Source organism: Ammospiza nelsoni, chromosome 23, assembly GCF_027579445.1.
Source record: "Ammospiza nelsoni isolate bAmmNel1 chromosome 23, bAmmNel1.pri, whole genome shotgun sequence".
Lineage (NCBI taxonomy): Eukaryota > Metazoa > Chordata > Aves > Passeriformes > Passerellidae > Ammospiza > Ammospiza nelsoni.
Genome location: NC_080655.1, coordinates 2,349,469 through 2,374,468, shown reverse-complemented (window position 1 = coordinate 2,374,468; position 25,000 = coordinate 2,349,469). Strand labels below are relative to the sequence as shown.

The window sequence follows — 25,000 nt, the reverse complement described above, 5'->3', positions numbered from 1 at the left end:
AAGTGGTCCTTTAGCACAGGAGCATCTCCTGCAGCAGCCAGGCCTGGGTGGGACGGGGTGAGGCACGGGGGGAATGGGGTGAGGCTTAGGGGAGAATGGGGTGAGCCCAGGGTGGGTTGGGATGAGCCTGGGGTGGGATGAGGTGAGCCCAGGGTGGGTTGAGGTGAGGTTTGGGTGGGTTGGGGTGAGCCAGGATAGGATGGAGTGAGCCTGAGCTGGGATGGGGTGAGCTCAGAATGGGTTGGGGTGAGCCTGGGGGAAATGGGGTGAGCCCAGGCTGGGGTGGGGAGAGCCTGGGGTGGGTTGAAATGAGCCCAGGGTGGGTTGAGGTGAGGTCTAGGTGAGCTGGGGTGAGCCCAAGGTGGGATTGGGTGAGCCAGGATAGGATGGAGTGAGCCTGAGCTGGGCTGGGGTGAGCCTGGGGGAAATGGGGTGAGCCCAGAGAGGGTTGGGGTGAGCCTGGGGTTAATGGGGTGAGCCTGGGGTTAATGGGGTGAGCCCAGGGTGGGCTAGGGTGAGCCCAGGGTGAGCTGGGGTGAGCCCAGGGTGGGATGGGGTGAGCCAGGATAGGATGGAGTGAGCCTGGGCTCAGCCCAGAGAGGGTTGGGGTGAGCCTGGGGGAAATGGGGTGAGCCTGGGGTTAATGGGGTGAGCGTGGGGTTAATGGGGTGAGCCCAAGCTGGGTCAGGGAGAGCTCAGGGTGCCAGGCAGAGCTGCTCTCACCTTCCAGGTAGCCGTGTTCCTCCGGAAGTAGGCGAACATCCGTGTGAACCAGTTATAGATTTCATTCAACGTTAGCTGCCTGTCGGGGGTCTCCAGGATGGCCTGGGCAGCCAGAGAGGGGACAAGGCTGTCACTTGTGGGGTTGGACACCCACCCCAAGGGGTTCAGCAGGTGGGGAGGGGGCTGAGGGAGGGTTTTGGGGTGCAGAGCTGGTCCCTGGGGCTCTCACCTGCCGGATGAGCGAGGCGTACGTGAAGGGCGGCCGGACGTCGGCGTTTTTGTAGAACTCGTGGTTCTGTGCAAGCTCTGCAAAGACACAACAAACAGAGGGGAGGGCTGCAGTGAAGGAACCCTCTGAGCCCCTCAGGAGGGCGCTGAGCCCCAGCCCAGAGCTCACCTGAAGAGATTGGGGTGCAGAACTTGTCCGAGTTCCTCCTGCGGATGGGCCCCACGTTGTGTAAAGTGGAAGAGCTGATGACGGAGGGGCCCTGCCGCAGGGGGGTGATGGGCGCCGTGGCCGAGGTGGGGGGATGAGGTAAACCGTCAGGAAACGTGTCAGAAGTGCTCTTGGAGAGGCTGGCGCTGGAGACCAGGTTCAGCTGCACGGACAGGCAGGGAGGGAAGGGGTTGGGAAGGCTGGGAGAGCATCGGGAACGGCGGCGGCGGTGCCAGAGGAGGTGGGGAGGGGATGGCAGGGGGGGCTTGGTGGGCTTGGAAAGGGTGGGATGCAGCCAGGGGGTGGGGATGGACCCAGGGGATGGGGATGGACCCATGGGATGGGAATGAACCCATGAGATTGGGGATTAACCCATGGGATGGGGATGCACCCATGGGATGGGGGTGAATTCATGGGATTGGAATTAACCCATGGGACTGGGATCAATCTGTGGGATTGGGGTGAATTCGTGGGATGGGGATGGACCCCATGAGATGGGGATGGATCCATGGGATGGGAATTGACTCATGGGATGGGGATGAGTCTGTGGGATGGGAACTAACCCATGGGATGGGGATGAATTTTTCGGATGGGGGTGAATTCATAGGATGGGAATTGACTCACAGGATAGGGGTGAATTTGTGGGATGGGGGTGCAAGAGTGGGATGGGATAAACCGGTGGAATGGGGGTGACTCCCTGGGATGGGAATTAACCCATGGGATGGGGATGAACCCATGGAATGAGGATGAACCCACGGAATGAGGATGAACCCATGGGATGGGGATGCACCCACTCCATGCCAGAGCTGGTGGAGCAGCTGCATCTCCCAGAGGGTGGCCAGGGCACATCCACCCCCCAGAGGCCACCCAAGAGAGTGTGCACAGGGCAAGGAGGGGACAGCAGCCATCGGGGAGGGGACAAAGAGGGCAGGAGGGGACTCACGCTTACAGGCTGGCTGAAAGGCTTTGGCTCTGAAGGTCTCATGTGGAGATGGGCCATCATTGCTTGGAGACGTTCGCTCTCCTTGGCCAGCTGGGGGAGGCAGGAAGCAGGACAGGGATGGTCACACAGTGCCAAAGTCACCATGGAGGAGCTGCCATGAGCCCCCAAACCTGATCTGGACATGCAGCAACCCCCAGGTGTCCCCCAGGTGCCACCTCCCGAGAGCCCCAGTGGGGCTGTGGGGGCTGCTGCAGCCACCATGGAGGGCACAGGGGCCACTCCAGCTCCGTGTGTGCACTGGGGGAAAGATCCACAGAGCCATTCCCAGAGCCCCCAAGCTGCCACCCACCAGCCAGGCCACCCACAGCAGCCCTGGGTGCTCTCGTCCCTGTGCTTGCTGTCACTGTCCTGTCCCCTCTGCCTCCCCAGCAGCTCCCTGTCCATCGGTCCATCCATCCCCCAGCCTTCCCACATCGCTGTAATTGCTCTCCCTGCCTGTTTACTCCCTGCACTGAGCAGAGGCTGAAATATTCACTGTGGCACCAGGAGAGATTTTGAGCCCGGCGCAGCCGATGGGATCTGACACCCCACTCCCCTCCCGTCACCTTCCCTTTCCACGGGGACCCCTCAAGCTCAGGGGGAGTCCCCACGCTCCAGCCAAGCCCCCTGGCAGAGCTGGGCGAGGAAGGGGTTAAAAGCAGGAGTTTGCAGCAAGTTTGGAGCAGCTCGGTGCTTTCTGTGCCTCGGCGCTCATTAGAGCTGACAGCTCTCCCCTCGTGATGCAGCGGCACAGCGGGAGCTCCGCGCTCCAAACTTTCTAATTGGTGGCTCCGTGGCAGGTTCCTCTCTGCACACACAGCTCTGCTCTCGCCCTTCAGCTTCTTTTTTTTTATATTATTATTATTTTTTTCCCTCCTCCCCTTTTCCTTTCCCTCCCCTCTTTAAGCCCCAGTAATTGCTTTCAAGCTTTGGCGAGGCGTGGGGAGCGGGATGGATGGCAGGGATGGTCTGAGAGGACACAGCCTCCAGAGCCACCCAGGTCTGGCTGTGTCCCCCCATCCCACAGACCCTGTAAGGACCCTAATTCTGGGCAGGGGGGTCCCAAGGGTGCTGCAGATCTTGTCGTGATGTGACCCCTGTGGTGTCACACACACCACGCTGAGCCCCTGCCACCCCAAGCATTGTCCCACCATGGGGGTGACCCCCACGACCCATCCCACAACCCCTAATTCTGGGTGGGGGGGGTCCCAAGGGTGTTGCAGGTCTTGTCCTGATGTGTCCTAGGACAGTGTGTCCCCTGTGTTGTCACACACACCATGCTGAGCCTCTGCCACCTCAAGCATTGTCACACCATGGGGGTGACCCCCCTGCCCCATCCCATTTTCCAACCTCCCCCATTTTCTCCCCCCCTTTTCCTGGTCAGGTCCCTAATTCTGGATGGGGTGGTCCTAAGGGTGCTGCACTTGTCCTGCTGTGTCCTGTCACCAGTGTGACCCCTGTGTTGTCACCCACAGCCACCCCTGCCACCCCAAGCATTGTCCAACCATGGGGGTGCCCCCCCTGCCCCATCCCATTTTCCAACCTCCCCATTTCCTCCCCCTTTTTCCCCCCCTCCCTTCTCCATTAACAGAATTATTTCAGAGCACGCTGGGGGCTCAGAGAGGCTGGCAAAGGCACTATTTAAAGAATTGCCTGGCCAAAAATAGCAGCCCAATGTTGGGCTCCAAAGACCACAAAAAATAAGTGGCCTGGTTTTCATGCAGCCCCGTGGCTCCCAGGGAGGTGGCACAGCCCATGAGGGGACAAACCCTCCCATTTTCCACATGTGTGGCATCTCCCTTTACCCACAGGACACTTTGGGATGAGACAGGAATGAGTTTGAGGGCTTGATTTCCACCTGGATGCAGGGAAAGTGTTTGGGAAGGGAGTTTAAAACAAGTCCCCACTTGGGTGGTTACAGTCCTCAACCCTGTCACCCTCACCTGAGGGGAGCACAGGGTGACAAAGAGGTGGCACAGCCCACGTGGGGACAAACCCTCCCATTTTCCAGATCTGTGGCATCTCCTTTTACCCACAGGGACACTTTGGGATGAGAGGGAAACGAGTTTGAGGGCTTGATTTCCACCTGGATGCAGAATTCCTCTTTGGGAAGGGCGTTTAAAACAAGTTACAGTCCCCAGCCCTGTCACCCTCTCCTGAGGGGAGCACAGGGTGACAAGGAGGTGGCTTTTTGTCCCCGTTTCCATGGGGACACCCACCTGTATCTCCAGCTGCTGTACCACTTGCATCTGGACTCGACACTGGGCCGTACTCCGGTCATCAAGTGCATGTTCTGTGTTGAGGTGTCTGTGAGGAGAACACGGAGGTTTGCTTAGGCCTGGGCATGCCCAAAGCTCGGCCCCCTCTGCTGGGGCCACACATGGGAGCAGCCCTGACCTGCAAATCGCTCAGGGATGCTCCAAAGCGGGGTGAGCACCAGGGAAACGGAGGCACGGAGGTGACTGAGCAAAGCAGGCTGTGGCAGCACCCCAAACAAACCCGGGCTGGAGGATGCCCAGCCCCACCCCAGGCAGCCCCAGGGGGCTCAGGAGCAGCCTCTGGCACAGGGGAAGCCCCGTGGAGGTTCCTGGAGCAGGCAGGAGGTGCCAGCAGGACCTGAGGAGCAGGTTCCCATGGCAGGGTGCCTTCCACGCTCTGAGGAAAGCCCTGAGGGCACAAGGTGCCATTTCCAGGCTGCTCCCCTTCCTGCCTCGTGTTTATGAGGTGCTTTGTTGAAGGAAGCACCAGCACCTTTGGTCCTCGCTGCCCTCCCTCCTCCTCCTCAGGGAGAGGAAGGCTCCTGGTGACAGAGTGACAGAGCCAGGGACAGCCTGGCATCACCTCACCCCCAAACCCACCAAAGCAGCAGCCTGGGCACACAGCCAGCCCTGGGGATGTCACAAGGCCAGGTCCTGTCCTTGCCGGGGAGCCTCACTAGAGGAGCAGGCTGGTTTGGAGAGGGATTCTGGGGAAATGCCACCCTGGGAACACCCCAAAAGGTGATGCTGGGGTGTCCCAGGGGCCGTGTGCCAGATGTTCCCCAGGATTAAAGCTGAGACACCCCAGAGAAGGCGCCTCAGCCTCCCAGGCTGGCTCTGGAGCACAGAGGAGTCTCACCCTGCTGCCTGCGGGAGCCTCCCAGCCCCAGCGTGCACAGACACGTCAGGGAGCCAGGCCCTGCTGCCAAACCCATCCCTGAGCAAAGCCCCCAGAGCCCCAGCCCTGCCCCTCTGCCTGCCTGGCACTGCCAGGGCACAGCTGCCTTCTGCAGGGGAACAAAGCCAGGAGGGAATGGAGCCAATCCCCACTGACCCCAACCCCAACCCAGCACAGCTGCAAGGCCACGCTGCCCCTCCAGCCCAGCACAGCTGCCCATGGAGGGGATGCCCAGGGGATGCCCAGGGGATACCCAGGAGATGTCCAGGGGATGCCCAGGAGATGTCCAAACTCAAGGCAGGTTCCAGCTCCAGTTGGGCTTGGCTTTTGGGAGGTGCAAATTTTCTGTCTATCTGTCCCACACCTCAACACATACCCATGTTGGCAAGGAGGGGACAGAACCCCTTCCCCAGTGCTGCTGGGGGGCTGCCCTGGTGCCCATGGTGGCAAAGAGGGACAGAACCCCTTCCCTCGTGCCCATGTTGGCAAGGAGGGGACCCTGCCTGGCACAGCACAGCTCTGCCAGCCCCCTGACCCAGCTCTGGGCATTCCCTGCCAGCTCCAGCTCCACCTCCCAACCCAGAGCTTGCTCATCTGGCCCGTGCCACTGGAACATGCCCTGCCAGGCAGGAGGAGATGCCTTATCTGGGTTCACCCCATGACTCAGAGGAAGGAGGACACAGGAGGCTGAATCATCCTTCACTCATCCCCTGGCTGCCTTCACACCTTCTCATCCTCCTGGGCAAGGCCTCTGCTGGCTTGGCACAGTCCAAGGGATGTTCCCACCCAGAGCCAGCCCTCAGAGGGTGGCAGAGGACAGAGGGTGAGTGTGGAAAGCCCCAAATCTTGCCCGCTGCAGAGCGCGGTGCTCGGCGAGCAGACAGCCGGGGAGGCGGGGGAAGGAGCCCCGTCAGCTCCTTCTGATGTCTTTGCTAAAAATCCCGGCTACAAAGAGATCTAATTGCAAATGAACTAATTAAGTAAACCTCTGACGAAGCGTGAAAACAATTTGTTTGACCCTGACGCTAGCAGAGGGCTCTCAGACAGCAGAGTTAATCAGTCAGCGCCGGAGCCCACAAGCGGTGTCAGCGGTGCCATCTGCCATCTGCTGCCTCCCCCCCGTGTCCCCAGCAGGGCTGCCAGCCCCCCTCGCCTGCTGCCGGGCTCTGGCCTCCTCCACACCATTCACTCATCCCATGGCTTGGCTTGGAAGTGCTCATAAAGCTCATCCCATTGCACCTTTGCCCCGTGCAGGGTCACCTTCCACTCCCAGCCAGCCCAGACTTGGATATTTCCAAGGATGGGACAACACCAGCAGCAATTCCTGCTGGGTTTTCTCCTTCTCCATGAGGTCACTCAGCTCAGGGTACACACTTTGGGATGCCTGGATCAATTCCCAAGATCTTCCCCTCCCATGGAATGGAGGAATGCAGGGACAGAATCATCCTCTTTGGGATGCCTGTTTCTCCTGTTTTCTCCTCCTCCATGTGGTCACCTAGCTCAGGGTGCACATTTTAGGATGCCTGGTCTCCTGTTTTCTCCTCCTCCACGAGGTCACCCAGCTCAGGGCACACACTTTGGGACGCCTGGATCAATTCCCAAGATCTTCCCCTCCATCAATTCTGTCCCTGATGGAATGCAGGGACAGAATCATCCTCTTTGGGATGCTTGGTCTCCTGTTTTCTCCTCCTCCACGAGGTCACCCAGCTCAGGGCACACACTTTGGGACGCCTGGATCAATTCCCAAGATCTTCCCCTCCATCAATTCTGTCCCTGATGGAATGCAGGGACAGAATCATCCTCTTTGGGATGCTTGGTCTCCTGTTTTCTCCTCCTCCACGAGGTCACCCAGCTCAGGGTACACACTTTGGGACGCCTGGATCAATTCCCAAGATCTTCCCCTCCACCAGGTGCATTTTATCCCAGCTGGGACAGAAAAACCTGCCCGAATGAGGTGACACTTACTTGACAAACTGCCCCAAGTCCTCACAGAGGGTTTCGCAGCCAGGCCACTTGCACTCTCCGTGGCCGTAGAGCGGGTGGGAGCCGGGGGTCTCTTCGTGGGAAGAGCTGCACAAGAGGGAAAGGGGCCTTCAGGTGGGGCAGCTGGGATGCTCCAGCATTCCCAGGGCACCCATGGGACATCCCACAGTGACAGCTCCCTGTCCTCTGTGGGTGCAGCAAAACAGTGCCAGGCCTCTTTTATGGGGTGGGCCGAACGCCCCATCCCTCCCAGCCCTGTGGGTGATGGATCCCAGCCCCTTCCACCTGCCCAGGAATAAAACCACAAAGTGCCAGGGCCCGACCCGGCTCTACCTGTCCCTTCTGGGCGTGTGCATGGTGCTCTGTCCATTGGGCAGAGGGTGGTGGGAAATGGGAGGCGAGACCTTGGCGGCCGAAAACGAGGTAGAGTTGGAGGTGTTGGTGGTGAGGTCAAGACCTTCCTGCTTAATGCTGTCCTCCACGGGCTGGGTGGCCGTGACCTCCTTCCAGAGCTGCTGGAGGTCTGAGGGACAAACAGCTGAGGCACAGGAGAGCAATGTCAGCAGGGACATGAGACAGCACCCAGGGCTTCTTTCCTGCTCCCTGACTCCCCAAATCTCACCCAGCACTGGGAGAGCATCACCTGGAGCTGGGCACAGCAAGCAGAGGCTGCAGGGCCCCACTGGGAAACACAGATCAAGGCACCTGCAGCACTCACAGAGCTGCTCTCAGAAGGGAGAAGAGCCTGATTTCCCAAATCCTGGCACCCCTCTGCAAGAGGAAGAGGTGCCCCAAATCCTGACACTCTCCTGTCAGAGGAAGAGAGGTGTCCCAAATCCTGTCCCAAAACCCGACACTCCTCTACCAGAGGAAGGGAGGTACCCCAAATCCTGACAATCCTCTGCCAGAGGAAAAGGTGTCCCAAATCCTGGTACCCCCTTGCCAGGGTACCCCAAATCCTGACACTTCCCTGCCAGAGGAAGAGGTACCCCAAATCCTGGCACCCTTCTGCCAGAGGAAGAGATACCCCAAATCCTGACACTCCTCTGCTAGAGGAAGAGGTGCCCCAAATCCTGACACTCCTCAAGAGAGCTACCCCAAATCCCAGCACCCTTCTGCCAGAGGAAGAGATACCCAAATCCTGTCGCAAATCCTGACACTTCCCTGCCAGAGGAAAAGGCACCCCAAATCTTGACATTCCTCTGCTAGAGAAGAGGTGCCCCAACCCTGCACCCCTCTGGAACCCACACCCCAACCCCACACATCTCCAACTACTGACACCACCACCCCCCAAACTTTGGGGGCACCACAAAACCCAACACCAGCGCCCCTCCCCAGCCCCCCTCACCCAGATCTGGGCAAGCTCCACGCCAGGGACCCCCCCAGGCTGTGATCCTTACCTTGGGGCAGGCTCTGCAGGGGCACCGTGCCCTGCCCCGGCGGGAGGCTCACCAGGCCCTGGCGCTGCAGGTTTAACAGGTGCTGCTGCTGGAGCTGCTGCATCTGCAGGAGCTGCTGCTGGAAGGCCAGCTGCTTGTTCCCCAACGGCTGCTGAGACAAAAGGAGGGACAAATCCGAGCTTTATTTGCGGCCTGGCAGGGCAGGAGGGGGTTGGAGGTGGCGGTGAGGGGCGCTGGCAGCGAGGGGTGGCAGCGCTGGGGACGCCGAGCCCGGCCGTGCCTCCATCCTGCTGCGGGGCCTGCTCGGCTCAGAGGCTTTGATCTATCGGAAGAGGAGGGGAAGGAAAGGGAAAAGGGGAAGGGAAAAATAAAGCGCTGGAAGGAAAGGGAGAGAGAGGAGCTGGGGGTTTGCTCGGAGGAACGCAAAAAGCTCGGCTGGGGGGTCCCCAAGGGGGAGGCTCAGCTGTGGGGTTGGTGTAAAAAAAGGGGGGGATCACAGCAGGCAACAGGCACAGAACCCTCCTGTAAGGCAGAAATTTAGCCCTGTTTGTCAAAAATTACTGTTATGAGCTCTTTCTCAGTGAGGGGCTGCAACTGGTGCAGGGAAGGGGGTGCCCAGTGGCAGTACTGCTGTCCCCACCCCAGCCACAGCCACCCCCTAAGGAGGTGACCCTCCATCACCCCCCAGAGCTGGCCAGGCTCTGACCAGCAGCGCTGGCCCTAAACTAGTTAGGCAGGATGGGTCCCGGGGGAGGCGCTGAGAAATCCATGAGAATTAAGTGAAGGGGAGAGAATTCAATTAGGGCTGGGGACAGGCAGCTGCTAATCCGAGCTGGCCGGGAGAGGGGAGCTGCCCCGGGGCTGCCCGGCCTCATTAGTGGGGCAGGCGGCTCCGTGACCCCGTGAACCCCCCAAACCCCCCTGCTTGGGCAGACGGTGCCGGCGGGGAGCCAGGCTGGGGCACGTCCCCCCCTCGCTGCACTCTGCACCCCCCAAAGCAGCATTTCCATGTTCGTGCTCTGACTGAGCAGCACAGAGAGCTCTGCAGGCAGGATTGGCCTTGTTTTGTGAGCACCAGGGGATTCAGGCCCCCCAGGCACTGGGAATTCCAGGGAACTGGTGATCCCTGAGGCTGCATCAGCAGGGAGCAACAGCCAGACTCTCTGTGGCAATCCCTGACTGAGTTTGGGGCCATCCCAGTCCCTGAGTGAGTTTGGGGCTATCCCAGTCCCTGAATTTGGGGCCATCCCAGTCCCTGAGTGAGTTTGGGGTCACACCCAGGGTCTCACTGCATGCAGGTGGATCCCTGTGGATGTTGTTGGTGCTCAGCCTTGGATTTGTGAATCCAAGGCTGAGCCAAACCCCTCTCTGCAACATCAGGCACCACCACCAGTCCTGTCTAGGGCACAGGCTGAGTTTAATTCCAGTTTCTCAGCCTCAGGGAGATGTGTGGGCTCTCCCTGTCCTCTCCACCTCTTGGCCACGGTAGAATTGCCTCCCCAGAGTCACACCTGGATCCTCCCTGGCTCTGTCTCAGCCCTGCACCTCTGAGGCTTAAAGATCAAGGCACAAATCAAAGCAATTCCTGCTCAGCGAAGAGAAATCCCCGACTGCTGAGCCACGAGGGCTGCAGGCCATGGGATCAGCAGGATGGAGGGAGAAGGGCAGGGCCAGGCTGCAGCCTGAGAGCTTTAACAGCTTCTCTGTCCCCCCAGGGTGTCCCCTCCTGGCGAGGGGGAGCTCTGCCACAGTGTGGGATGGACACACTGTGCTTGTCTTGCTTAGGAACAGCAGCTGGGATGGAAAGGGATGGGATGGGACGGGACAGGATTCTCCTCCTCTTCCCGGCTCCACCACCGCCCTCCCCGAGGGCCCCGGGGCAAGCCCGAGCTCTGCTCCAGCACAGCCTCATCCACGTCACTTCCAGGCTGAGCTGCTGCGAGGGGATGAGGTCAGGAGGATCCCTGGGCACGCTGCCTGCATCCCACAGCCCAGCCAGGCTTCTCTGACCTGGCCTGGCTGGATTCAGACCCCTGAGCCCCCTGAGCCACTCCTGGCTCTGGCAGGGATGCTGTTGAGCCTGGTGATGTGAAGGTTGAACCTTCATGTGCCTCAAATCCACATCCCTCCAGCTTCCACAGACCAGGAACAGGAGGAGCAGCCCCAGGAACACAAATCCAAGCCAAAGCAAGGGCTGATCCAAGGGGAAGCCAATCTGCCACCCCTAGGGAACACCACAGACCCCTAAAGCCCTGAGTGATGGGTGAAGGGATGCAGAGCCATCCACCAGCACATGGACTCCAAGCCAAGCTTTCCCTGGAGAAACCAGGCTGGGGAGAGCCTGGGTGACAGCGCCAGCACTCCCAAAAGCTCACACTCTGCTGATCCTCATAACTCTCATTTCCCATTGGAAAAAAACACTCCTAGAGGAGCTGGGGCCTAATCCTGGGCTTGGCTCCTCCAGCTCATTCCCAGCCCTTTCCCAGCCCATTTCCAACACATTCCTGGGTGGGGCTGGGGGTCTGCAGCATCCCTGAGGTTTGGTTCCCCCATCTCATTCCCAGCTCATTCCCAGCCCATTCCCGGCTTAGGGCTGGGGGTCTGCAGCATCATTGAGGTTTGGCTCCCCCAGCTCATTCCCAGCCCATTTCCAACACATTCCTGGGTGGGGCTGGGGGGTCTGCAGCATCCCTGAGGTTTGGTTCCCCCATCTCATTCCCAGCTCATCCCCAGCACATTCCCAGTCCATTCAAATCCAAGTCTTGGCTCTCCCAGCCCATTCCTGGTGTGGGGCTGGGGGTCTGCAGCATCACTGAGGCCTGGCTCTCCCAGCTCATTCCCAGCTCATTCCCAGTTCATTCCCAGCCCATTCCCACCTTAGGGCTGGGGGTCTGCAGCATCCCTGAGGCTTGGCTCCCCCAGCTCATTCCCAGCCCATTCAAATCCAAGGCCTGGCTCTCCCAGCTCATTCCAGCCCATTCCCAGCCCATTCCCGGCGTGGGGTGGGGGTCTGCAGCATCCCCGTGCATTAGCCGCAGCTGAGCGGGTGCAGCCAGCGGGGCAGGAGGCGCCGTCACTTTGATTTATGAGCACATCAGGAGGAGTTTGCGCCGTGACACGCGGGACTGACAGCAGCACTTCATTAAGCTGACACCGGGGTTAGGAGGCAGCAGCTCCCCCTCCCCGCCCTGCCTGCCTCAGCACAGGGACAACCCCTGCCCTCGGCAGCTCTGGGGACACACTGGGACCTTCCCAGGGGATTTTGGGGGTCTCTGCACCCCGTGGCTCCTCCAAGCATCCTGGCAGGAGTAGGATGGGAGACATGAGCACAGCTCCTTGTTTATCCCACACTCCAGGATGCTGCTGGAGCATGGGGGGTGGCCCTCACACCCCAGCACAGGAAAATGCTGTAGGAAGGGCTGGGATGTGCCAGAGCTCAGCCCCATCCTGGTGGGATGCATGGATTCACGGATCAGCTGCTCTGGCCCTTCCTCATGGCCCCAGTGTGGCACAGCACCCATGGACACGGAGCATCCTTAGGGACAGGATGCTGCTGACAGGCTCTTCCCACACATTTCCATCCTCTTGTCTGTCCTTTTCTTCTCTGGGGCACTCCCCAGGGAATATCAGAGCTGCTCCCCCTGGACATGCTGCCCCTGTTCCCAGGAACATCAGAGTTGTTCCTCCTGGAAATTCTGCCCCTGCCCCCGGGGATATCAGAGCTGCTCCTCCCGAGATGCTGCCCCTGCTCCTGGGGAGAACAGAGCTGCTCTCCCTGGAGATTCTGCCCCTGCTCCTGGGGATATCAGAGCTGCTCCCCCTGGACATGCTGCCCCTGCTCCCTGGGACATCAGAGCTGTTCCTCCTGGAAATTCTGCCCCTGCTCCTGGGGATATCAGAGCTGCTCTCCCTGGAGATGCTGCCCCTGCTCCCAGCTCCTTCCTGGTGTCCTTCCCACCTGCAGATCCCACTCTGAGCTGCTGACTAATGGAGAGGAGCCCTTGGAATCAGGCAGAGGGGAAGCAGAAGGTGTTTGGTTTACAAATCCTGCAGCAGGACCGGAATTAAATCCAGCCATGGGTTTCCAGGAAAGATCCAAGGGTGGCTCTGTGGAGGCATCCCAGGCACTCCAGCACTTCTCTGAGTGTCAGGGAAGCCACAGCATCACCATTTCCAGCAGGCAAACATCAAACTTTAGGAACACCACCCACACAAATTTTTGGGGTGAAACCAAAGCTTATCCAAGGATTTTGAGGAAGGGAAACACTGACATCCCCTTGCTGAGATCCCCTCAGTGCTTTTCCCAGCAGGAGAGCTGGACACACACCCCTCCAGCAGCATCCAACACCCCTTCCCCCCCCTGCTACACCCTTTCTTGTTGGATAAATTTCCCATCTCCTCTGTACCATTTAATTAAAAGTTAACATGAGCTTTTTAAAGCAGAGCCCGCTAAGCAAGCGCTTTGTTAGAGCTTAATTATATCCCTGCTCGGTGCTGCAAGAGAACATCACCAGGGCCAGCAGGAAAGTCCTTGAGGAAGCTCACATTTACACCTCCCCCATTTCCCCGAGCACCAGCAGCTCCTGGAGATGGTTCTGATAACCCTGACCTGGAAATTCACCCACAGCCCACGGTGAGAGCCTGGAGCAGGTGACCCTGAGCCACTGCAGCCACCCTGGTCCCTTGATGGCAGCGTGGCTTTGCCAGTTGTGCCACCCCAACACACAGCCTGGGCCTTGAATCTTCCCTCCTTGCCAAAAAATTGAGTTTCAAGCGCTGGGTGTGCACCAGGGTGCTGGATTTTGGGAGGAGTGATGGCCATAAAGAGCCCCAGAGTTGCAGGGACGTGGAGGGAGTGGCTCAGGAACAGGTCCCTTGTCACTTGGAGCCCATGGAAGGACACTCAGGGGAGGGGCAGCAACGCCAGACGTGAATTCTGCAAAATTGCACAGCAAAAAACCCCATGAGAAGCATTTTGGCAAGAGAGAGGGGCAAAACCACCCAAGGGAAAGGAAGTGAGCAGAGCTGTCTGCTGGCCCAGCCTCTGTGTGACCCCAAAACACAGCCACAACCCCTTGGGGAGCATCACTGTGCCCTTGGGGCAAAACCTGCTGTGTAAAGGGGGTTCTGCAAGATTGCTGCAACCACAGGGGAACAAAATGAGTCTCCAGCAGGCACTGCCAGTGTGATTCTGGGGGGCTGAGTGCCCTGCCCATCTCAGAGTCTCCTGCTGGAAAAGCCCTTTCCTGGGATCCCTGCTGTTTGCCACATTCCCTGGGCTTTGGAGAGCCACCCTTTTCCTTCCTGGTGGGACTAGCCCAGCTCTGTTGCCACCTGCCCAGCCCTGCCCACTCACCAGGGCACCGCTGTGCCAGGACTGGGCTGCCCAAGCTGAGCCTGGCAGGGCAGGGCAGGGCTGGGCTGAGCTGGGCCTTCTCTGATCCCACCACGGGGGGATTTGGGGAGCCCTCGCTCTGTGCTGGGGGGATGGCACCTGTCCCTGTCACCAGGGAGGGTCCAGCGCCCTTCCAGTGCTGCCCCACACTCCCCACATCCACACCAGATCACAGACAGGAGGAAGAGGAGGAGGAAAAAGAGGAAGAACAACAACTCCCAGTGACTGGACTGGGAGACATCAGAGCAGCATGTCCCATGTCCCACTGCCATGGGCTCCCTGGGGGCTCTCCCACATCTTGTTGTGTGCTGGTGCCCTCCAGGTAAGCTCACCTCTTTGGGTTGCTGCTTTCCGGCTTGCTGCTGGGTCAGCAGCTGCAGGTGAAGCTGCTCCTGCTGCTTCTTGTAGTATTCCTGCAGCTGGGGAGAGAGCAACGGGATCAGCAGGGGAACCACCCTGTGCCCACCTCATCATCCTGTGCCCACCTCACCACCCTGTGCCCACATCACCACCCCTGTGCCACCTCACCACCCCTGTGCCCACATCACCACCCCGTGCCCACCTCACCACCCCAGTGCCAAGACTTTGCCACAGCCACTCCAGCTCCTGGCACTGTCACCAGGGCTCCCTGTGTCACCCAGTGCAGGGCAGGAGGGAAAGCAGCAGAGGAACTCTGGGCATACATTGCCAAGGGGTCTGGATGCCCATGGCCCCTGAACCCCCTCCCAATGCCCACCCTCATGTTTATTTTAATGCCAACCTCAACAGAAAAGCAGGCTGGGGTGCTCTGGCACATCACAGAGCACTTCAGGGTGGGGAAACCTCAGTTTTGGTGTGATGGGACCCCAAAACCCCCCTGACAAGTGCTGTGAGAGTCCCAGCTGGGGAGGACCAGGAGCATCCACCACCCCTGGCTTGTGAGAGCTGGGGGCAGCCAAAACAGCCCCTCAAATCAAAGCAGAGCTGTTTAAACCCCCCTGGGTCCCCAGGGAGCCTCCAGAGAGGGTCCCAGTGCCCACAGGCAGCGCTGGGACCTGCCAGCATCGCCACCAGCTCCCACCCTGGCCCCTGAATAAACTGTGGGTGACGGATTTGCTGCGTGCAGGGAGGGGGAGGAAGGCACGGGGAGGTCAGTGAGACCCCCCCAGCCCTTTCAGGGGCTCAGGAATGTCCCTGGGGATGCTGGGATGCCTTTATCAGCCCCAGGGCTGGCAGCAGCCAGCGGCTGTTTGTGTCTGAGAACAGGTTTGGAGGGGCTGGGTGTTTACCCCCGAGCCAGCCCGAGCCAGGGAGCTGCAGAGTGGCCGGGCTGGGAGCAGGAACATTGGGTCAGGGGTGAGAGGTGTGATGTTTGGTTTGCTGCCGGTGGAGAATGTGAGCTATTCCGGCCTGGGTTGTTTAATTTGCAGTCAAACGTGTTTCTTTATCCGGCTCCAAAGAGGCTTGTGGAAGGACCCACCCAGGGTAGTGTTTACCCTTTGTTCTTTCCCCGGGGCCAACCTTGAATCCTTATCGGGCTGTTTGGAGTAAACAGGTACTGGAGGCAGGAAGAAGGGTGTGGAGGATGCTTGTGGGGTTTCTCCCTCTCTCCCTCCTTCCCGCTGCTGGGAGCTGTTTACCCAAGCAGACAGATTTTGTTTCAGAGTGGAAATCTGCCTTTTTTTTTTTTTTTTTTTTTTTTTCCTTCTCCTCCTTTTTCTTCCCTCCCCATCTGACTAAAATCTCTGGAAAGGCCGAGCAGGGCCATGAGAAACAAAGCTCAGCTCTGGAGCTGGACACGGGGCACCTGCCCAAAGCCCAGCAGTGGCCACGGGGGCTCTGCTTGGGGCACACTGAATCAAGGGCATCCACCCTGACCCCAGCTTCTCCCCGGAGCTGGGCAGCCCCAAATCAGCCTTGAGCAGGGATTTTGCAGGTTTTGAGACCCTGGCTCAGGGTGGCAGCGCTGTCAGCACCTGCAGCTCTTTCCATCCCTGGACGTGCTGGGAATCCCAAAGGAAAGATGTGGAAAGCAGAAGGAGGAAAGGACCCATTTTTGTGCCTCCAACCAACCCCAGCATTCCCAGAGCCCGGTGGCAATTGCCTGGCTGGATTCAGTGTTACCTGTTGCAGCATTATTGCCTGCTGCTGCTGCAGGAGGGCCTGGAGCTGGGGTGGGGACAGGATCTGCTGCATCTGCTGCGGCGTGATCATCTGTGGGGACATCATGGCCACGGACACGGGGACCTGTGACAGCAAGGACACGTCACCACTCCCAACCCCGACCTCCCCAAACACCAGCAGTGCCTCTCCCAGAGAATCCTCCATGTCCCCCATGTCTCTGTCACCTCTGCATGTCCCATGGTGCTGCTGGCACCAAATGAAGCTTCCTGAACCACGAGAGCTCTGAACAAGCTGAGAGCTCTTTTTCAATTGCAATTTAGCTGGAGGATCAAACCACAGCTCCCTCCCCTGCTGGGAGCATGGGAAGGGTGGAGGGAAATGCCAGGGAAGTGGGAAGATACTGATCACCCAAATAACTCAGCAGTGCAGAGCACTGAGGAAGAGGTTACGGGGTTCTCCAGGCACATCAAAGCTTTACCTCCAGCTGACACCAGTAACTCCTGTAATTCCTGTGCCAAGAGGAGGGAGGGCCGAGGGAACCTGCCAGCCCCTGCCTTTGGTTATCAAAACACGGCTCCACACCCCTGGCAAAGCTGCTGGGAAGGTGTCAGTGATGGATCCCAGCCCTGCTGGGTCCTGCCCAGGTGGAGCAATGCCCGGATGGAGCCATCAGGAGCTGCCTTGTCCTGGCCTCCCACCAATCCCACCAGCCCAAAGCCCTTCCCAAGGCTCTGGGCAGGGTTAGGGCTTCATTGTAATTGAATGACCCCCCGGATGCCTCATATTCCTGGGAAAGCAAATAAGAATTGCTGGTCAGGAGCCACCAGCAGCCACGAGCTCTTCCAGGGGATCCCAGGAAGAAGCAGCAGCTCCTTGGCATGTGGGATGGGGCAGAGCACGAGCCAGGATCCAGCTGCATGCCAAGGAGCCAGTTCTGACCCAAACTAAACAGCTCCTCAGGATCTCAGGACCTCAAAGAGCAGAGAAACCCAGCAAAATCCCATGGAGAGCCTGGTTCCTGCCAGCCCTCCCAGTGATGCCAGCCTGGAGCCCTTGCAGCCACTCCAGCAGGGATGGCACCACAGTGTGGCCCCGTGCAGTCCCTCCCATCTGTGATGGGTGTCCAGGTGACCTTCAAGGGAGATTGCAAAGCCTTATCTATTTACTCAGGCATTCTGCTGCAGGGAGGCGTCGGGCATGGGGCGAGCTCTGTTTGTCACCAGCGTTTCCCCCTCCAGCCGAGCTATCGATTAAACTCTTCTGACTTCCCGCCCAAGGGCTGGAACTCAGCACCCTGCAAGGCTCCAGCACCCACCAGAGAGCCCTGAGCACCAGCACCCAGTGCAGAGCTGCTGTTTGGGCACCCAGGTGCTCGCAGCCAGCTGTGCCAAGCCCTGAGTGAACATCTGGGCAGGAGGAAAGCTGGCAAGCAGTGTGCGCCCAGTAGCATTGCTAATTTCCCTCTGCCAATTCATCAACTCCAGCACCCACCAGAGAGCCCCAAGCACCAGCACCCAGTGCAGAGCTGCTGTTTGGGCACCCAGGTGCTCACAGCCAGCTGTGCCAAGCCCCGGGTGAACATCTGGGAAGCTGGCAAGGAGAGCGAGGTGCGCACCCAGGAGCGCCGCTAATTTCCCTCTGCCAATTCATCAGCCAGCAACGTGCTCGGAATGAGAGCCCCTAATTAATTGCTCCTCCACATCCCCCCCAAGCCCGGGCGGGCTCCCCGCCCCCTCCCGCGGCCCCTCGAACACGTTTGCTGGCATTTTCAAATCGGAGGCATCCTAATTACCGGAGAGTTATAACACCTTCCATTTCTCGCCCAGCGGACTGACACCCTGTCAAGAGCAAAGAGAATTGCCAGAGGTTTTGACAACACTAATTGCCCCTATAATCTAAAAACACAAAGGAGAGGCGATTAGTCGAGAGGGCCCCAGCTCTCGATCCGACATGAGGTTTTCACAATGTTACAAGAAAACAAAAGTGACGCTTTTTAGAGTTTGATGGCTGCTAACAAAAGCAGAATTATATTTTCATACAACCTTTGTCTGCATTAAATGGCTTTTTTTTTTCCTTCCCCCCGCTCGGATGCGGAGCTGACACGGAGAAATGGTGGCGGATCCGTGTGGGGGTGAGGTGGGGATGGGGTGAACTTGAGAGGGGCATCTGAGCTCTGCTGCTTCCTTGGCTGCTGTGAAGAATTTCCCCACAGTGTGGAAAACGTTCCTCTCCCAGTTAAGGTTTCCAGGGAAAGCAGCAACTTTTAGTGAAAGAGGAAATTCCCACTTACAGGCGGTTTTGCTCCCATTCATCCCACGCCTCAGTGCTGGGAATGTTCCAGCACTGCCTTGACCCTAGTGTGGGCCAGCAAACCCCAGTGCTGGGGGGTTTCTGTCGTCCCAAGCTCTGGTGACACTGCCAGCTGCCTCTGGTGGGGACAGGGAAAGCTGCTGCTCTGGCAAAACGAGATGGGAATGGAAATGGGGATGGAAATGTCCATCCCAACCTGGCCAAAAGCCCCATAGGGATGGGACACCCCCTCACCTGCACCCATGGCCCTCAGTGACAAGATTCCCTGCAGCAGGATATGAGGCCAGCCTGGCATCCCTGGATATAACAGTGAGATCTGGGCAGCAACTGCCTCAAAAACTGGAATATACGAGAGCTGAAGGGCGCCAGGCAGAGCAGCACAGGGGCTGTGAGGGGTGAGTGTCACCCAGCTGAGGGGTGAGTGCCACCCAGCTGCCACCAGCCCAGGACACCAAAGCAGCACAGGGGCTGTGAGGAGTGAGTGTCACCCAGCTGAGGGGTGAGTGCCACCCAGCTGCCCCCACCCCCAGGCACAGGAGCAGCCAGGAAATGTCCCTGCAGCCAGCACATCCCTGGGGAAGCAGGTCCCGGCAGCAGCAGCAGCAGTGGCTGGGGACCAGCCCGACGCGTCACGAGCTGGCATCTGCCAGACACCGAGTCAGGAAGGGTTTGACTCACGCCTTGGCCGGCTGCCACCCCGCAGAAAGTGCTTACTAACAGCTCTGGCTGCTCCCAGAAACAGCCGGCGCTGCTCGGGCCGGCCAGCAGCATCTCCAGGGGCTGCTTTTCCAGGCGGGCCCGGCTGGAATCCCCGTGCCAGAGGCAGTGGGTGGAAAAGCAGGCAGGTATTCCAGGGAATATTCCCTCCCTGAGCCAAAGCCAGCTGAGGGAAGCAGGACTTGGCCGTGTGGAACGAGGCAGGATGGGGAGCGAGGCTGTTGAGAAATTTTTCCTGGATTTTTTTGGGTTGTTTTTACGGGAAGCGGGTTGAACTCCCAGGCACAAGGCAGAGCGGGGGAAGCCACAGCCCGGCAGCCTTGGCTTGCAGTGCCACGGTGCTGTCATCAGAGGGACAGTGCCCTCCTGACCCTGGGGACAGCTGGCTTGGCACGGCCTGGGGACATCCTCCATCAGCATCCAAACATCCCTGCTCTGCTGTCACCCGGGCTGGGAGGTCACTGCAGGAGCCACCGTGTCCCCAAGGGCCACGTGTCACTGCCACTATGGGAAGGGGCAGCTCCTGCTCCACGCCTCAACCACACAGCCCAGACCTCATCCCCCCATCCCTGCTGGCTCTGGGATCACGGGGATGAGCACCCCTCTCTCTCTCTCCTGGTTTTCCACGGAGCTCAGGGATGCACATCCCTGCTCTGATCCAATCCTGGGGTTTAACTCCCAGTTAGAAACAGCAGGGAACATGTTTGTGCTGTTTTTTCTAATTTTAACCACTCTTTTCAAATCCAAACCAAACAGAAACAAATTGAGGAGACTGGGAACAGAAGGGAGGGAACAACCACCAAAAGCAGCTTCAAGTCGTGCTGTTGTAAGGGCAGGTGATGAGCAAATCCCACCTCAGAGCACCCAATTCTCACAGGGCCAGAGCAACCCCAACCTTCCTGGCACATCCTGCACTCCCTTCCTGCACTCAGCATCCCTGGGTGAGCTCCAAGATCCAGCTGGCTCAGACAGTCTGGGAGTGCTCCCAGTGCCAGGCAGTGATGCCACTGACACCGAGGTGACCCCAGCCATGGCTTATAAACCCTGAGGGGTGGCACAGGGCCACCCAAACGCTGCTGTGCCACCTCTAGACCTCGCCAGGCTGGCATGAGACAATGCACTGAAATCTGCCCAGGGTCAGAGGAGAAATAAAGCTCAGCCCCACGTGCCAGGCTGGGTTTTGAGGCCGTGGGTGGTTTTAGGAGCAATTTTAGGAACACTCTGAACCAAGTGAGTGCCCTGGGTGGGGTGGCAGCAGGGTGAGCAGGTGGGGGGACACCAGCGTGGAGGACACCAGGCCCTGATGTTCAGCTTCCTGTGAAGAAAAGGAGGAATCAATGCCCGGCATGTTCAGCCCAATGTGTATCCTCGTTAGAGCATCCTCATTAGCACATCCTCGTTAGCGCAGCCTTCCTGCTGGGGAAGCCCCAATCACACCTGGCTGGGCTCCAGTCCCCGCTTGGGGACAGTGGCAGCACTGAGGTGACAGCACTGAGCCCCCTCCTCAGCCAGCCCTGTCCCCCAGCACCACCTGGGCAGGATCCCTATATCCCCTCCATGAGCACGGGGGGCTGGCACAGCTCTGTCACCAAGATTCTGCAGGGATTAAAGTGACTTTGCTCTTCTGTGAACCCAAAACACCAATCCCAGGGTGGGATGGTGGCAGTGGCACCGGGCTGGCAGAGCTGGGGGCTTTGGGATGGAGCAGGGACAGACAGGGATGCTCCAAGCTCAAATGGAAAAACCTCGGTGTGAGCCCAGACAGACGGACAGGCTGCTGCTGCTGCTGGATTTCTTTTTCCCGGAGAGGGAACGCAGAAGGGCTGGTATTGATCTGTCTTCATTACCCATTTCACTCAAGTTTCAAATCAACAAAATACACTTTTCCGCTCTGCTGCCCTCCCCGCTGCAGCAGACAAAAGAAAAGCAATTTCCCGCAGTTTGCTCCAAACTCCTCTTTCCTCCCTTCCCCGGGTGCCCTCCAGCCCCTCTCCCTTCCCAGCCACTTGATCCCAGCAGAGGCAGCTCTGAGAGCACCCAAAGAGGGCACCCCATCATTCCCAGGTGCCTCCAAGCCAGCACTGGGGTGCTGCTTTTCCAGCACCTTCTGGGTTTTCCTGGATCCCAGGGGGATCTGCTGCTCCCACCATCCCAGGATGACAATGCCCTGCAACACCAAAAGCCCCCAAAAGCAACATTTTGTCAGTGCCCACCAAGTTTTCAAGAGTTTTAAAGTTGTAAAGAAATAAACTTGTTTCTAAATGTTTTAGAACACCCAGAGATGGGGGTTTGGGTTTTTTTCCCCTTTCCTGCAGCTGTAAGTGGAGTGACAACATGAGACTGTCCACACACACCTCATGGCATGTGGGAAGAGGGTCCCTACTCCAAAACAAACCCCAATCCAAGATGCTGCTGAGTCCAGCAGCTCCCTGCTTGTTTTTAAGCTCAGGCTGTCGGGAATGTCATTAATCCTGCTGGCTTGGTGCCCCAAAACTGTCCCATCCCCATCAGTGGGGTGACAAGGAGAGTGCATAGTGTGGGCAAGCACGGGGGTCTCCCTGCCAGCACTGGGACCCTCCTGCTCATTCCTCCAGGACTGGGGGTCAGGAACCATCTGGCACAGAGCTGAGGCGAGACAAAATTCCCCATGCATGTGGAAATCCCTTCCCAAAGTTGTGGGGCTGCACATCCACAGGCAGCAACCCTAAGGACACCCCAATTCTCAAACATCCCCACCCTGCTTCGCTTCCTGCTGCCTCCAAGCCAAGGAGGGCTGTGCTGGGACCCAGCCTTCCTCCTCCTCCTCTTGCAGCCGTCCTGGCCAGTCTCATCCACACCACGGTGCCTTAGATAAACTTCCTTTCAAAGGAGTCTGCTTAATCCCCTATCTCCCCTCGGTCAGATCCCGCTCCAGCTGCCGGCGGGGCTGCGGGGGGAGGCACTGCCGGGCGCTGCTGAGTTATGAGCTATTTCTGACTCACGTCTACAACTTTCACAAGTCCTTTTTGCAACACGGAGAGAGAGAGAGAAAAAAGGGAGGAGGGGAGGGAGGGAGAAGAAGGAGATCCAGTTCACTCCGGCGAAAGCCGCTGGCCAGATGGGCAGCAGGGAGGGGAGGCTGGGGAGCAGCGCGGGATGTTCGGCTGCATCCAGCCGGGGAGAGCAAGGAGGGATAAGGAGCAGCAGGAGGAGGAGGAGTGCAGGGACACACACCCACGGAGGGGAGCGAGGCGCCGGTTACCGGAATCTGACTTCACCCTCGCCGCCTTTGTCCTCTGCAGACATTTTCCATGCAGTGACTGCATTTCCTTCCTGCCGGCACCGCTGGAAAAAGCCGCCTGTTTGTGCCGTAGGAGCCCTGACTAATTCCCACTGCTCCCACCCAGCTGCTGTTTCCCAGCCCGGGGGGTTCTGGGCTCTCCTGACCCCTTGGCAGCTCTGGGATTTGCTGCTGGATGGCTCAGCCATGCCCTGGCACAGAGGATCCAGGGATTGCCCATCCCAGCCTGGCTCCTGCTGCCACCCGGCTCAGCCTGGCACAGGCAGGACCTCCAGCTCCGAGAGCGCTTGTGCTAATTACTTTCCTTTGTTAATTAAACCCACGTGGCTCTAATAAGGTAACCTGCTGTTCTCCGATAAATTTAATTAGCCTGAAGGGAGAGCCCCTCCGCACAGCTATTTAAATTGTCACTTCCCATCGCTTGGGCTTTGCTTCTCCCTGCCTCTCCCTCTCTCCAGATTTCACCCCTCTCCTGCCCATTTTCTGCCCTTTTCCTCTGGCAGAGAAGGGGAGCAAAGGGAGGTGCCCCATCCCTACAGGAGCAGGATGTGCCAACCCAAAGCCCATTTTCCTGCCAGTGCCACAAATCCCCATCCCAGCTGGGCCTCTGTCCCATCCTGGAGGACCTGCCCTGGCTCCAGCCAAAGGATTGTTCCCTTTTCCAGCCCTGTGCCACCTCACAGCACCCAGCATCAATCCTGGGATGCTCCAGCCCTGGGAAACTCTGTCTCCAAAACACTGTCCCAAAAAGTGGTGACACACAGTGACCTCCCCTCCCCAACCATTCCCACACACAGATAAACCTCCCAAGAAACTTCTGGAGGTTCCCAGAGGATTTAACTCCTGGAGTGCTCCAGCCATGAGGTGACAAGGGTTTGTGCTGTCCCCAGGAGGGGGTGACAGGGGACATTGGGGCTCACCTGCACCGCTGGCTGCTTGCCCTCGTTGCTGCTGGGGGAGCTGAGCCCCGTGGCCTGCTGCAGCAGGAACTGCCGAGCCACCTGCAGAGCCTGCAAGAGAGACACAGGGGTGGGCATGAGCAAGGCTCCCTCCTCCTCCTCCTCCAGCTCTGGCTCCTTCTCCATGGATTTCCCTCACGGGATGGGTTTGATACACAGAGAGGGCAGCACTCCCCAGTGCTCCCTCCTGCCACACCAGTATATCCCATTAGAGACCAGCACCTTCCCAGTTCCCATGGGGACAAACAATCCTGTCCTCTCCCAAAAATCCCCACCAGCTCCAGCATTCCCACCTCACAAGGGTCATCCTCAAACCCCAGCTCTGGCACAGCCACTCAGAGATCTGTCCCCTGGTTGATTGATTTATTTCACAGCCACCAGCACCACAGCTGTCCCTTGTGCCCAAAGCCACCGTGGGTATTTAATTTTATTAACTGGATTGTGGCAGAAAGTTCCAGCCAGGTTTAGGTGAAGCCAAGTGTAGGACTCCAGCCTGAATCAATCCAGGAATTCGTCTGAGTGCATTTGATGGTGATCCAAGAGGTGCTCAGCAACCCACACAAGTGACCACCATGAAACCTGATTGTTTTTAGGGGGGTTTGCCTAGAAAAAGTGAAGAGTTCTTCAAGTTTTTACAGGGAATCCCACAAAAAAAAAAATCCCCCTGGGAATCCCACAAAAATAGGCAGAAAACAACAGAAATTGATAAAATGCACTTGTGAAAAACACAGGTACAAGAGAGTCATGCCCAGCACTATAGGCAGCTGGAGAAAATGGGAAATTAAGGAAAATCCTGTGAAGAGATGAGGAGAGGAGCAAGCGTGAGCTGAGAAAAAGAGCTTGGGAGCCAGGAAAAGAAGTAAAGCTCTGAGAAAACAAGCCAGTGCTCCCAGACCTGTTTGCTCCTTATTTCTGCTTTACAAGGATTCTTTTCCTCCCTTCTGGGTTTTTTTTTGGGGCACGTTTTTGAAAAATCTCCACCCTCCTTCCCTCCCCAAATCCACTCACAGCTCAGCACACACCTCACCTGTTGATCCAAACCAAGGAGCACCCACAAAACCCTAACCCAGAGCCCCTCCTCAAATGGAACACCCATGAAAAGTAATTCCCTGCATTTTAGGTCGCATTTCAGGTCCTCCCTGTGCTCCTGTGCGCAAGGGAACTCTTGGGATGAGCACAGGATGCCCCAGCTGTGCCACATCTTTGGGTGGAAAATTCACCTGACCCACTCTGTGCAGCTGGACAGGCACTACAAGGGCACGTGGAAAATGAGAGGGAATTTCCAGTTGGAGGCTGAGAGCAGAGGGTTTAACACACCCAGCCTTACTTTATAAAAAAATTGTAATTTCATAGCAGGAGGCTCAAACCAAACACCCCAGACACAACACTGGGCACCCTTGGCTGTGTTTGTCACCGTCCCACGAACCAGAGAGCCCCAAGAAAATCAAAACCTGAGGGATTTTATAAGTAAATGGATCCTAATTTCCTATTCCTGTGGTGAATTTACCAGAGTTGTGTCCCAGGATTGTGCACCCAGAGCTGACCTATGGCCACTG

At 58.2% G+C, this 25,000-nt stretch overlaps 1 protein-coding gene across 1 annotated transcript in view; it reads right to left on the bottom strand.

Moving 5' to 3' along the window:
• Nucleotides 1-25,000, bottom strand: part of FOXP4 (forkhead box P4) — a 56,658-nt gene that overhangs the window by 5,482 nt on the left and 26,176 nt on the right. Inside the window, exons 3-13 of the mRNA XM_059487826.1 lie at nt 23,406-23,495; nt 16,179-16,301; nt 14,408-14,494; nt 8,681-8,831; nt 7,614-7,818; nt 7,263-7,367; nt 4,361-4,448; nt 2,109-2,192; nt 1,121-1,322; nt 953-1,029; nt 724-825 (exon numbers count right to left, since the gene is read on the bottom strand). Of these exons, the coding sequence (XP_059343809.1) occupies nt 724-825; nt 953-1,029; nt 1,121-1,322; nt 2,109-2,192; nt 4,361-4,448; nt 7,263-7,367; nt 7,614-7,818; nt 8,681-8,831; nt 14,408-14,494; nt 16,179-16,301; nt 23,406-23,495 (1,314 nt within the window). The remainder of the gene's footprint in view (nt 1-723; nt 826-952; nt 1,030-1,120; nt 1,323-2,108; nt 2,193-4,360; nt 4,449-7,262; nt 7,368-7,613; nt 7,819-8,680; nt 8,832-14,407; nt 14,495-16,178; nt 16,302-23,405; nt 23,496-25,000) is intronic.